The 14185-nt window shown below is 47.3% G+C and overlaps 1 protein-coding gene across 1 annotated transcript; it reads left to right on the forward strand.

The window, feature by feature from the left end:
- The first annotated feature begins 4317 nt into the window (after window positions 1-4317).
- Window positions 4318-13226, forward strand: LOC143711399 (uncharacterized). Its single transcript, XM_077202847.1, has 4 exons — window positions 4318-4404; window positions 4479-4528; window positions 4610-10012; window positions 10232-13226. Exons 1-4 carry the CDS (start codon window positions 4376-4378, stop codon window positions 13162-13164), a joined length of 8415 nt encoding a protein of 2804 aa, XP_077058962.1. The 5' UTR covers window positions 4318-4375; the 3' UTR covers window positions 13165-13226.
- Window positions 13227-14185: the final 959 nt, after the last annotated feature.

Below are 14185 nucleotides of genomic sequence, written 5' to 3' on the forward strand. Positions count from 1 at the left end.
AAAAATTAGCTCGATAATATTTCCGGCCGCGATAATTTCCATTTGCATGCTTTGTTTTCCTCGTCTCTCTCTCTCTCTCTCTCTCTCTCTCTCTCTCTCCACCAAAGAGACTGGATGACAACCCTGTTTAAGACATAACTGACATATTTTTACGTGAATACTCTCCAAAACGGACATTTAAACATAATGTTGTGTGTATTCGTCCATTCAGACACGAACCAGAGCTCAATTCATTACTTGCGCGCTGTATAGGAGTCTATGGCTGCACGCTTCGGCTCGAGTGTGTGCGCACAGAAAGATGAGACATGATACAATATTAGACATTCATACAATATGAGACATTTATTCTATCCTTTTCTTTTGGTAAAAATAAAATACCAGTTCGGGATTCCTCTTTCGGCTGTTGTTGCAGCCAACTGCACAACATATTGCAGGCATTACTGAGACCGCCGGTCATCAAGATGGCGGCGCAAAACTACAGTGAAATCTTGTGAACCGAACGAATTGAGTTGTGTATATTCCGCTATCGCGTATGTTATAGAAGATATAGACAATATGTAATTATTTTATTTTCAAAAAGAATGAACGTAACTTTATAAAACTGAACGTAACTTTTTCAGAAACTATCAAAAATATGCCATTACAAAAGAAGAAACACACAATGAAAATGAAAGAAATTAACTCAGTCGCAAAAATTTTACAGGCTCTTCAAATATGCTTCATTCTTTGTTAATGTTTTTCAAAGATTTGTTTTCGCAAATCGTGGATTCTGAATGCATTGCCACAGATTTCGCTTACGCTTCGCAGTTTTTTGTTTGCTGTTTTGAGACAACCCTCTCGTGGGGGTGGGGCTAAACAGTGATCTACTCTGATTGGATAGTGAGCTTTTAATGGACAGGTGCTCTCTGACTTGGAAGTACAGACGTCACTCAGTGGGCGCGCATATTGGAAAGCTCTCACGGTGATTTGTATGCAATACATCGTGCTTTCTATTACTAAATATGTAAATAATATTTGACCTTCGATCGTCTCAGTCTGTAAAGATGAGAGAGACACGGAGACTCAGGAGAGACACGGAGCGGCATAATCTTCCTCCTCTTGTCCTTCAAGGCAGCTTGAAGTAAGTTTGTGTTGCTGAAGTAACCAATAACATCGATAAAAGTTGTATTCATGTACAGTGTGCAACAGTTCTGGCTTTATTTTAAACAGTGCATTGCAAATTTGTGAATGACAATAATAACCCGCAACGAACTGTTGCACACTGTACATGAATAAAACTTTTATCGATGTTATTGGTTACTTCAGCAACACAAACTTACTTCAAGCTGCCTTGAAGGACAAGCGGAGGAGGAAGATGATGCCGCTCCGTGTCTCCTGAGTCTCCGTGTCTCTCTCATCTTTACAGACTGAGACGATCGAAGGTCAAATATTATTTACATATTTAGTAATACAAAGCACAACGTATTGCATACAAATGGAGAGCTTTTTTCTTTATTTTCTTTTTTTAATTAAACATTTACTTACAGAATACAAAAATTAAGATCCATAAGCCAGAAAAGAGAGCCAGGGGTTCAGAAAGAAAGAAAAACAAATAAATACAAACAAAAGTAAAATAATAATAATAATTATACAAAACGTCAAAAATTGAGCATACATTCAAAGTTTTAGTAGCCTATTTGTTAAGAGGTAGATAAGGATTTGATATAGATCTTAACATCATTTTGAAAGTGAGAAAAATTGGGGGTAACTTTCATAGTTTTACATTTGTCGATAAAATATTTTGCAAGCAAAATAATTAAGTTGCAAAGAAAAAAAATATTCTCATATTGCTTCTCAAAAATTAAAAAAAAAAAAAAAAAACATGAAATAAAGCTCAAAGTCTTCATATATAGGCTATACTGTAGTTTACAATGAACTGGCAAATGTCTTGCCAAAGTTTTCTTGTATCACAATGCCAAAAGTTCTGACTAACAAAAAGTACAATTTGTATCTATAGGCTACTTAATTTAAATTTTGACACCATGAACGTTTTAACAGGATAATATTGATGAATTAGCATAAAATAAATCTCTTTGACCTAATTTACCAATTTGTTATGGAAAGTCCAAACCTTCTTCCATGAAATATTTTCCAATGTGTTCCATTTTGTAGCAACAAGAGGAGTGGAAACAATCATTGAGAAAGAGAAAACGAATATCTTTATTATTTTTTTATGTAGATTTAAAACATATCCTGCCTATATTCGTGTCAGCCGGGTCTGGGAGAGGCATTTCAGAACTTGTCAAAAAACTATTATGACCCTTAAATAGCATAATGACACCATTAGGGATAGCACCAAATAAATTGGAAAACTGTTTTGGATTAACAGGAATATTATAATTAGAGAGAAATTCTTGATAAGTAAATAAGTAACCATCCTGATTAAATAATTGGCTAACCCGATTGATCCCAATCATCGCGAGAGCTTTCCAATATGCGCGCCACTGAGTGACGTCTGTACTTCCAAGTCAGAGAGCACCTGTCCATCAAAAGCTCACTATCCAATCAGAGTAGATCACTGTTTAGCCCCACCCCCACAAGAGGTTTGTTTCAAAACAGCAAACGAAAAACTGCGAAGCGCAAGCGAAATCTGTGGCAATGCATTCAGAATCCACTACTTGCGAAAACGGATCTTTGAAAAACATTAACAAAGAATGAAGCATATTTGAAGAGCCTGTTAAATTTGTGCGACTGAGTTAATTTTTTTCATTTTCATTGTGTGTTTCTTCTTTTGTAATGGCATATTTTTGATAGTTTCTGAAAAATTTACGTTCAGTTTTATAAAGTTACGTTCATTCTTTTTGAAACAAAAATAATTCCATATCGACAGCGCATTAATTTTAGAAGAGGAACAGAGAACCACGATCAAGGCATTTGTCGATGGGAAAGATGTTTTGCCGTCCTTACTACGGGATTCGGAAAAAATTTAATCTATCAACTTTAATCTATCTCTCAATTTACGTCACTTACTCCGTTGCTCTGATTGGTTCTAGATCTATCCAATTGAGTGCAGAGGCCTTTTATTTCCTGGTTCGGTTGACACACGCCCCATAACCACAGCCCAATGGAGCAGTATCAGACTCACATTCTGAATAGAATCTGAGTATGACGACGTCATTTAATGACATTTAACATTTAATGATTTATGTAGTTTTGTTGCTTTAAAAGATTAGTTCAAAAGGATAATTTACTCACCTCCATGTCATCCAAGATGTCCATGTCTTTCTTTCTTCAGTCGAAAAGAAATTAAGGTTTTTGATGAAAACATTCCAGGATTTTTCTCCATATAATGGACTTCAATGGGCCCCAAACGGTTCAAGGTCCAAATGACAGTTTCAGTGCAGCTTCAAAGGGCTTTAAAACGATACCAGACAATGAATAAGGATCTTATCTAGCGAAACGATCGGTTATTTCAAAAATAAATAAAAAAGTTTTAAATAAAAATGCTCGCCTTGCTCTGCTCTGTGATGTGCGTTTGTGACGGCACGTAATATGCAATTACGTTGAAAAGGTCATGCTTGACGTAAGCGGAAGTACCGAGTCAGTGTTTACAAATGTGAGGAAGGAGGACCATATACACCTATTCAAATGTCTTTGTCAGTTTACCATTTGAAATGCCCGTTTTGTGTGCGTATCCTGGGTGTTTTAATATTAAAAAGGCTAAAAGTATACATTTGTAAACACTCTGTACTTCCGCTTACGTCAAGCGTGACCTTTTCAACGTAATTGCGTATATTACGTGCCGTCACGAACGCGCCTTAAATTAGGGGCCTTAAATTAGCAGCAAACATCTGACCTATTCGTCAAATAAAAAATTAAACAGAGCATGAATCTTATTGGAGGCTATTTAGGATAACATGTTAAACAAATACTCTGAGAAGGCTACAAAGTGAAAGGATGGTTCACACGTCTGTTTTTCACATTCTTATCTTTGCAAAATAGCAATAGGCTAGCCGCTCCTCTTTGCAAAACTTGATTTTACACCACTTCCCTCTACTACTGCTCCCTTAAATGCTCAAATTTATTTCCACTTGAAATAGAATAAAAATTGATGCTCATAAAAAAATGTAATTGTGTGCAGTGCTTTCTGTTCAGTAATATAAAAAGTAAATATCATTAATGAAATGCTTGTTGTCATGATCAGAGGTGTGACACCTGAACCTAATAATTAAGTATTATATGTTCCCATGACAACTGATTGTCAGGAAACAATTAGTAAATGGCAGTTGCTGGCACTATAAAATGCCCAGTTCAGAAACAATAACATGTGTTGGGGGGGGCAAGTATGTTTTTATGATTTTGAAGTGGTCTTGCTGAGCTGTGTTTTTGGTTGGCCATGGAGGGTACCACTATCCGACCCTTAAGGTATGATATAAATTGAGGAATTTGGCATTTGCTAACAACTGACATTTTTCTAACAGTTTTTTTTTCTTTTACAGTCTTTCTTTGGCACTTCTTAGTCTTTGTGTCTGTGGCCATATTGGAAGTGGTAAGGTTTATCCAGGCAAGTTCTATAATTCAGGTTTACTAACATGTCTGTTTGACTTCTTTGTTTTTTTCTTGTTTCTAGTTGATGGTTTTGTCAGGAATGTACGGTATCCTGTATACAATGAGGCTGGTTTCCCCGTGAAGGATGATGTGAAACCACGAAGTTCCCACAGCTGGGATGATGTATCATATCCCATTAGTCCTCAAAGATCTATGAATATCACTTACAGTGCTGCACAAGTTAAGGGTGTTTATAGCAGCGTAAACCATAGTCCTCAAAATGACTCTTCAGGCTTTGGACCAGTGATTAATATATATAAGCCTGGTTCTGATGCTGGAAGTCAACTTCAAGGATATCTTCTTTCTTCAGCTGGCAGTGGCAGTCTTGTTTCTGGTTCTGTGAGTACTGCAATGGGTAAAAGTATGAGCCTTGAGTCTCTACCCAAGTCAGCACAGCTCAACTATAAAACTGTAGTACAGTCTAGTAATGAGTCGGTGGCATCTAGTAGCCAGCAACTAGCCAGCAGCTCCCCCTCTAGTGGTCAATTAGTGCAAGTTGGCTACCAGTCTGCAGTGCAGCCCAGTGGCCAGCCCATTGTCAAACCTCAGAGAAGTAGACTTCAAGTTAGTTCCGAGTTGATTTCTGGTAAAGTGCCAGTCCAGGTTTCAAGTTCTACCTTAAATGAGTCCTCAAAACTCGGCTATCAGTTAGGGCAAGGCAGCCATGGGTCTGGACTTGTGGCATTGCTCCATGGCCAGCAACTAGTGCAGTCACGCTATGGTTCCATGGTTCAACCTAGTGGAGTGCAACTAGCACAGGCAAGATACCAACCTGTGGCCTGGCCCAGCTTCCAGATATCAACTCAGGCCAGCAGCCAGAACTCTGAACAAGCAGTCTTGCAATCTGTGGACCAGTCCAGCATCCAACAATCGGGCCAAACCAGCCCACAATCTGTGGACCAGTCTATCGGTCTGCCATCACAAGCCGGCTCACAGTCTGTTGACCAGTCCAGCATCCAAAAATCAGGCCAAACTGTCTTGCAATCTGTTGACCAGTCAAGTGGCCTTCTGTCAGCACAAACCAGCTCACAGTCTGTGGACCAGTCCAGTATCCAACAACCAGCCCAATATAGCTCCCAGTCTGTGGCTCAGTCCGGTGGCCTGCCATTACAACCCAGCTCCCTGTCTGTGGACCAGTCCAGCATCCAACAACCAGCCCAATCCAGCTCTCAGTCTGTGGACCAGTCCAGCATTAACCAACCAGCCCAATCCGGCTCCCAGTCCAGTGGCCTGCAGTTAGCACAAGCTAAATACCAGTCTGTGGTCTGGCCTAGTGGTCAACAACCAGCACATGCCCGCTACCAGTCTGTATCCCGGCCCAGTGGCCTGCAGTCATCACAAGCCCGCTACCAGTCTGTGTCCCGGCCCAGTGGCCTGCAGTCATCCCAAGCCCGCTACCAGTCTGTGTCCTGGCCCAGTGGCCTGCAGTCAACACAAGCCCGCTACCAGTCTGTATATAAACCTAGTGGCCTGTCGTCAGTACAAGCCAGCTCACAGTCTGTGGATGAGTCCAGTGGCCTGCAGTTAGCACAAGCTAGATACCAATCTCTGGTCTGGCCTAGTGGCCAACAACCAGGACAGGCCCACTACCAGTCTGTGGTCCATCCCGGTAGCCTGCAGTCAGCACAAGCCAGCTCACAATCCGTGGACCAGTCCAGTGGCCGGTCGTCAGTACAAGCCAGCTCCCAGTCTGTGGACCAGTCCAGCATTCAACAGCCAGATGAATCTAACTCACAGTCTGAGGACCAGTCCATTGGCCTGCAGTTAGCACAAGCCAGCTCCCAGGCTGTGGACCAGTCCAGCATCCAACAACCAGCTGAATCTAGCTCACAGTCTGTGGACCAGTCCAGTGGTCTGCCAGCACAAGCCAGTTCACAGTCTGTGGACCAGTCCAGCAACAACCAACCAGCCCAATCCATCTCCCAGTCGGTGGATCAATCCAGTGGCCTGCCGTCATCACAAGCCATCTCACAGTCTGCGGATCAGTCCGGTGGCCTGCCATCACAACCCAGCTCCCTGTCTGTGGACCAGTCCAGCATCAACCAACCAGCCCAATCTGGCTCCCAGTCCAGTGGCCTGCAGTTGGCACAAGCTAAATACCAGTCTGTTGTCTGGCCTAGTGGTCAACAACCAGGACAGGCCCGCAACCAGTCTGTGTCCTGGCCCAGTGGCCTGCAGTCATCACAAGCCCATTACCAGTCTGTGCCCCGGCCCAGTGGCCTGCAGTCATCACAAGCCCGCTACCAGTCTGTGCCCCGGCCCAGTCGCCTACAGTCATCACAAGCCCGCTACCAGTCTGTGTCCCGGCCCAGTGGCCTGCAGTCATCACAAGCCCACTACCAGTCTGTGTCCCTGCCTAGTGGCCTGCAGTCATCACAAGCCAGCTACCAGTCCGTGCCCTGGCCCAGTGGCCTGCAGTCATCACAAGTCCGCTACCAGTCTGTGTCCCTGCCTAGTGGCCTGCAGTCAGCACAATCTCGCTACCAGTCTATGTACAAGCCTAGTGGCCTGCCGTCAGCACAAGATGGATACCAATCTGTGTTCTGGCCTAGTGGCCAACAACCAGGACTGGCCCACTACCAGTCTGCGTTCCATCCCAGTAGCCTGCAGTCAGCACAATCCGGCTCAGAGACTGTGGACCAGTCCAGTGGTCTGTCAGCACAAGCCAGATCACAGTCTGTGGACCAGTCCAGTATCCAACAACCAGCTGAATCTAGCTCACAGTATGTGGACCAGACCAATGGTCTGTCAGCACAAGCCAGCTCACAGTCTGTGTACCAGTCCAGCAACAATCAACCAGCCCAATCCAGTGCCCAGTCTGTGGACCAGTCCAGCATCGACCAACCAGCCCAATCTGGCTCCCAGTCCAGTGGCCTGCAGTTACCACAAGCTAAATACCAGTCTGTTGTCTGGCCTAGTGGTCAACAACCAGGACAGGCCCGCTACCAGTCTGTGTACCGGCCCACTGGCCTGCAGTCATCACAAGCCCGCTACCAGTCTGTGTACTGGCCCAGTGGCCTGCAGTCATCACAAGCCCGCTACCAGTCTGTGTCCCGGCCCAGTGGCCTGCAGTCATCACAAGCCCGCTACCAGTCTGTGTCCCGGCCTAGTGGTCCGCAGTCATCACAAGCCCGCTACCAGTCTGTGTCCCTGCCTAGTGGCCTGCAGTCATCACAAGCCCGCTACCAGTCTGTGTCCCGGCCTAGTGTTCTGCAGTCATCACAAGCCCGCTACCAGTCTGTGTCCCTGCCTAGTGGCCTGCCGTCAGCACAAGATGGATACCAATCTGTGTTCTGGCCTAGTGACCAACAACCAGGACAGGCCCACTACCAGTCTGTGTTCCATCCCGGTAGCCTGCAGTCAGCACAATCCGGCTCAGAGGCTGTGGACCAGTCCAGCATTAACCATCCAGTCCAATCCATCACCCAGTCTGTGGAGCAGTCCAGTGGTCTATCAGCACAAGCCAGTTCACCGTCTGTGGACCAGTCCAGCTTCCAACAACCAGCTGAATCTAGCTCACAGTCTGTGGACCAGTCCAGCATCCAACAACCAGCTGAATCTAGCTCACAGTCTGTGGACCAGTCCAGCATCCAACAACCAGCTGAATCTAGCTCACAGTATGTGGACCAGTCCAACTTCCAACAACCAGCTGAATATAGCTCCCAGTCTGACGACCAGTCCAGCATCCAACAACCAGCCCAATCCATCTCCCAGTCAGTGGATCAGTCCCGTGGCCTGCAGTTAGCACAAGCTAGATACCAGTCTGTGGTTTGGTCTAATGGTCAACATCCAGGACCGGCCCGCTACCAGTCTGTTTACCAGCCTAGTGGCCTGCCGTCATCACAAGCCCACTACCAGTCTGTGTCCCAAGCCCAAGCCAGCCCAGAGTCTGTGGACCAGTCCAGCAACAATCAACCAGGCCAATCTGTTGACCAGTCTTTGGACCAGTCCGGTGGTCTGTCGGCACAAGCCAGCTCGCAGTCTGTGGACCAGTCCAGCATCCAACAACCAGCTGAATCTAGCTCACAGTCTGTGGACCAGTCCAATGGTCTATCAGCACAAGCCAGCTCACAGTCTGTGGACCAGTCCAGCATCCAACATCCAGCCCAATCCATCTCCCAGCCAGTGGATCAGTCCAGTGGCCTGCAGTTAGCACAAGCTAGATACCAGTCTGTGGTTTGGTCTAAGGGGCAACATCCAGGACAGGCCCGCTACCAGTCTGTTTACCAGCCTAGTGGCCTGCCGTCATCACAAGCCAGCCCAGAGTCTGTGGACCAGTCCAGCATCCAACAATCAGGCCAATCTGTTGACCAGTCCAGTGGACTTCCGTCAGCACAAGCCAGCTTACAGTCTGTAGACCAGTCCAGCATCAACCAACCAGCCCAACCCGGCTCCCGGACCAGTGGCCTGCAGTTAGCACAAGCTAAATACCAGTCTGTTGTCTGGCCTAGTGGTCAACAACTAGGACCGGCCCGCTACCAGTCTGTATCCCAGCCCTGTGGCCTGCAGTCACCACAAGCCCGCTACCAGTCTGTGTCCCAGCCCAGTGGCCTGCAGTCACAACAAGCCCGCTACCAGTCTGTGTCCCAGCCCAGTGGCCTGCAGTCATCACAAGCCCGCTACCAGTCTGTGTCCTGGCCCAGTGGCCTGCAGTCATCACAAGCCCGCTACCAGTCTATATACAAACCTAGTGGCCTGTCGTTAGTACAAGCCAGCTCACAGTCTGTGGACGAGTCCAGTGGCCTGCAGTTAGCACAATCTAGATACCAATCTCTGGTCTGGCCTAGTGGCCAACAACCAGGACAGGCCAACTACCAGTCTGTGTTCCATCCCGGTAGCCTGCAGTCAGCACAACCCGGCTCAGAGGCTGTGGACCAGTCCAGCATTAACCATCCAGTCCAATCCATCACCCAGTCTGTGGACCAGTCCAGTGGTCTATCAGCACAAGCCAGCTCACCGTCTGTGGACCAGTCCAGCATCCAACAACCAGCTGAATCTAGCTCACAGTATGTGGACCAGTCCAGCATCCAACAACCAGCTGAATCTAGCTCACAGTATGTGGACCAGTCCAGCTTCCAACAACCAGCTGAATCTAGCTCACAGTATGTGGACCAGTCCAGCATCCAACAACCAGCTGAATCTAGCTCACAGTATGTGGACCAGTCCAGCTTCCAACAACCAGCTGAATCTAGCTCACAGTATGTGGACCAGTCCAGCATCCAACAACCAGCTGAATCTAGCTCACAGTATGTGGACCAGTCCAATGGTCTGTCAGCACAAGCCAGCTCACAGTCTGTGGACCAGTCCAACTTCCAACAACCAGCTGATTCTAGCTCACAGTCTGTGGACCAGTCCAGCATCCAACAACCAGCCCAATCCATCTCCCAGTCAGTGGATCAGTCCAGTGGCCTGCAGTTAGCACAAGCTAGATACCAGTCTGTGGTTTGGTCTAATGGGCAACATCCAGGACAGGCCCGCTACCAGTCTGTTTACCAGCCTAGTGGCCTGCCGTCATCACAAGCCAGCCCAGAGTATGTGGACCAGTCCAGCATCCAACAATCAGGCCAATCTGTTGACCAGTCCAGTGGACTTCCGTCAGCACAAGCCAGCTTACAGTCTGTGGACCAGTCCAGCATCAACCAACCCGGCTCCCGGACCAGTGGACTGCAGTTAGCACAAGCTAAATACCAGTCTGTTGTCTGGCCTAGTGGTCAACAACTAGGACAGGCCCGCTACCAGTCTGTGTCCCAGTCCAGTGGCCTGCAGTCATCACAAGCCCGCTACCAGTCTGTGTACCCGCCCAGTGGCCTGCAGTCATCACAAGCCCGCTACCAGTCTGTATACGAACCTAGTGGCCTGTCGTTAGTACAAGCCAGCTCACAGTCTGTGGATGAGTCCAGTGGCCTGCAGTTAGCACAATCTAGATACCAATCTCTGGATTGGCCTAGTGGCCAACAACCAGGACAGGCCAAATACCAGTCTGTGTTCCATCCCGGTAGCCTGCAGTCAGCACAACCCGGCTCAGAGGCTGTGGACCAGTCAAACATTAACCATCCAGTCCAATCCATCACCCAGTCTGTGGAGCAGTCCACTGGTCTATCAGCACAAGCCAGCTCACCGTCTGTGGACCAGTCCAGCTTCCAACAACCAGCTGAATCTAGCTCACAGTATGTGGACCAGTCCAATGGTCTGTCAGCACAAGCCAGCCCAGAGTCTGTGGACCAGTCCAGCTTCCAACAACCAGCCGAATCTAGCTCACAGTATGTGGACCAGTCCAATGGTCTGATAGCACAAGCCAGCCCAGAGTCTGTGGACCAGTCCAGCATCCAACAATCAGGCCAATCTGTTGACCAGACCAGTCGACTTCCGTCAGCACAAGCCAGCTTACAGTCAGTGGACCAGTCCAGCATCAACCAACCCGGCTCCCGGAGCAGTGGCCTGCAGTTAGCACAAGCTAAATACCAATCTGTTGTCTGGCCTAGTGGTCAACAACCAGGACAGGCCCGCTACCAGTCTGTGTCCCAGCCCAGTGGCCTGCAGTCATCACAAGCCCGCTACCAGTCTGTGTCCCGGCCCAGTGGCCTGCAGTCAGCACAAGCTAGATACCAATCAGTGTTCTGGGCTAGTGGCCAACAACCAGGACAGGCCCACTACCAGTCTGTAGATCAGTCCAGTGGCCTGCCATCAGCACAAACTGGCTCACAGTCTGTGGACCAGTCCAGCATCAACCAACCAGTCCAATCCATCTCCCAGTCTGTGGACCAGTCCAGCGGTCTATCAGCACAAGCCAGCTACCAGTCTGTGGACCAGTCCAGCATCCAACAATCCGCTGAATCTAGTTCACAGTATGTGGACCAGTCCAATGGTCTGTCAGCACAAGCCAGTTCACCGTCTGTGGACCAGTCCAGCTTCCAACAACCAGCTGAATCTAGCTCACCGTATGTGGACCAGTCCAGCTTCCAACAACCAGCTGAATCTAGCTCACAGTATGTGGACCAGTCCAATGGTCTGTCAGCACAAGCCAGCTCACAGTCTGTGGACCAGTCCAGTTTCCAACAACCAGCTGAATCTAGCTCACAGTCTGTGGACCAGTCCAGCATCCAACAACCAGCTGAATCTAGCTCACAGTATGTGGACCAGTCCAATGGTCTGTCAGCACAAGCCAGCTCACAGTCTGTGGACCAGTCCAGCATCCAACAACCAGCTGAATCTAGCTCACAGTATGTGGACCAGTCCAATGGTCTGTCAGCACAAGCCAGCTCACAGTCAGTGGACCAGTCCAGCTTCCAACAACCAGCTGAATCTAGCTCACAGTCTGTGGACCAGTCCATGGACCAATCCAGCATCCAACAACCAGCCCAATCCATCTCCCAGTTGTTGGATCAGTCCAGTGGCCTGCAGTTAGCACAAGCTAGATACCAGTCTGTGGTTTGGCCTAATGGTCAACATCCAGAACAGGCTCACTACCAGTCTGTGTACCAACCTAGTGGCCTGCAGTCAGCACAAGCCAGCTCACAGTCTGTGGACCAATCCATCATCCAACAACCATCCCAATCTAGCTCACTGTATGTGGATCAGTCCAGTGGCCTGCAGTTAGCAAAAGCCCACTATCAGTCTGTGGACCAGTCCAGTGGTCTGCCATCAGCACAAGCTAGATACCAGGCTGTGGTCTGGCCTAGTGGCCAACAATCAGGACAGGCCCACTACCAGCCTGTGTCCCAGCCCATTGGCCTGCAGTCAGCACAAGCACAAACCCGCTACCAGTCTGTGGACCAGTCCAGTGGCCTGCAGTTAGCACAAGCTAGATACCAGGCTGTGGACCAGTCCAGCATCAAACAACCAGCCCAATCCAGCCGACAGTCTGTGGACCAGGCCAGTGGCCTCCAGTTAGCAGAAGCTAAATACCAGGCCATGATCTGGCCTAGTGGCCATCAACCAGCACAGGCCTGCTACCAGTCTTTGGTCCAGCCCAGTGGACTGCAGTCATCACAAGCCCGCCACCAGTCTGTGTCCCGGCCCAGTGGCCTGCAGTCAGCACAAGCCCGCTACCAGTCCAACATCCAACAACCAGCCCATTCTAACTCGCAGTCTGTGGACCAGTCCAGTAGCCTGCAGTTAGCACAAGCTAGATACCAGTCTGTGTACCATCCCAGTAGCCTGCAGTCCACCCAAGCCAGCTCAAAGTTTGTGGACCAGTTGGGTAGCTTCCAGTCAGCACTAGCCCGCTATAAGTCTGTGCCCCAGCACAACGGTCTGCAGTCAGCACAAGCTCATTACCAGTCTGTTCACCAACCCATTGGCCAACAGTCAGCACAAATCCACTACAAATCTGTGTCCCAGCAGCCTGGATTCCAGGTCTTTCCTATGTCAGAGCAGTCAAGTTATGGGTATCGTTCCAGTCTTGGCTCCCAACCTCTGGAGCAACCTAGTAATGTACCACTTTCTTCAAGATATGAGTCTGTGATGCAGTCTGTTCAGCCTGACTTTCAAGATCCAGCATCTACATACACTCAGACTACTCAAAACAAGCGTTTATCTCCAGGAATCTTGAGGTTGTTGCATCAAGTGAAGTCATAGCTGCATACTTTGTCTTTATGTATTTGCTTTGTTTTTGAAAAAATAAATATTTATAAAACAGGTTTGTGATTTTTGGTGTTTACCTCAAGCATCTACTGGGAAAGTCTTTGACCTGTGATGGTCTTTAGTATTTGTGCTGCATTAGGGACTTTTGTTTTTTGAACAATCTGCTTTGTTCTCTTATAACCAGTTTACACCTGGTGGTAAGATGAGTTTTGGTTGATCAGATCGAACAAGTGGATGATAAATACAGGGTCTAAAATGTTTTGAGCTTGTCCACTTGCTACATCTTCCAGAGGTAGCTGAATGCAGTTGACTGGATTGCCTTTAGTGTAAACGCTTGTGATTAAATGCATTCAAACGGTCACAAAAGACTGACCCAATGCATTAACATAATGGGAACATGCTAGCCAGATGGGGTATAAACTTTGTTGGCTGAAGGCCCAAGATGTTCATTTACCATTCCTGATTTCTAAGACTTGCTCACTGTTCAACATGTTCTTACAGCTGTTAAGGCAGAAACAAAAGCCTGCACATTTACCCACCCATTTCAACAATACATTTGAGAAAAGCCATTTTTTCACAAACCATGCATAAACCTAATTTTCCTCAACACTACAAATTTTTACATACATGCTGCTCACATATTATTGTAGCAGAGTTTTTGCTGAATACAGTGTAATCAGACTTAAGCCATGAAAGTGTTACAAGTAACAAATCAGCACAAATATCAAAACAGCTCAGACCCCAGAGGGTTCAACCAGTTTTATTTACATCCAATGTGAACAAATAAATGAGTTTCTGATATCTGCCTTGTAAACACTGTTTAATTTATGTCATTGACAAAAGAGCACCAGTCAACATCTAAATCCTTTACTTGAGAATGGCGAGCGGCAAGAATTGCTTAGATTTCCAAAAACATGCAGTCCTCCAACTCTCTGCCAAAAGGAAAAGTGCTTACATCTAGCTTAGACCCTGAGCCACATTGCGTTAAGTTCAAATCTGTGTGTGCGCACATTTT

The sequence above is a fragment of the Siphateles boraxobius genome, unplaced genomic scaffold, assembly GCF_051911475.1.
Source record: "Siphateles boraxobius isolate OS27281-9 unplaced genomic scaffold, OSU_SipBor_1 5, whole genome shotgun sequence".
NCBI classification, from domain to species: domain Eukaryota; kingdom Metazoa; phylum Chordata; class Actinopteri; order Cypriniformes; family Leuciscidae; genus Siphateles; species Siphateles boraxobius.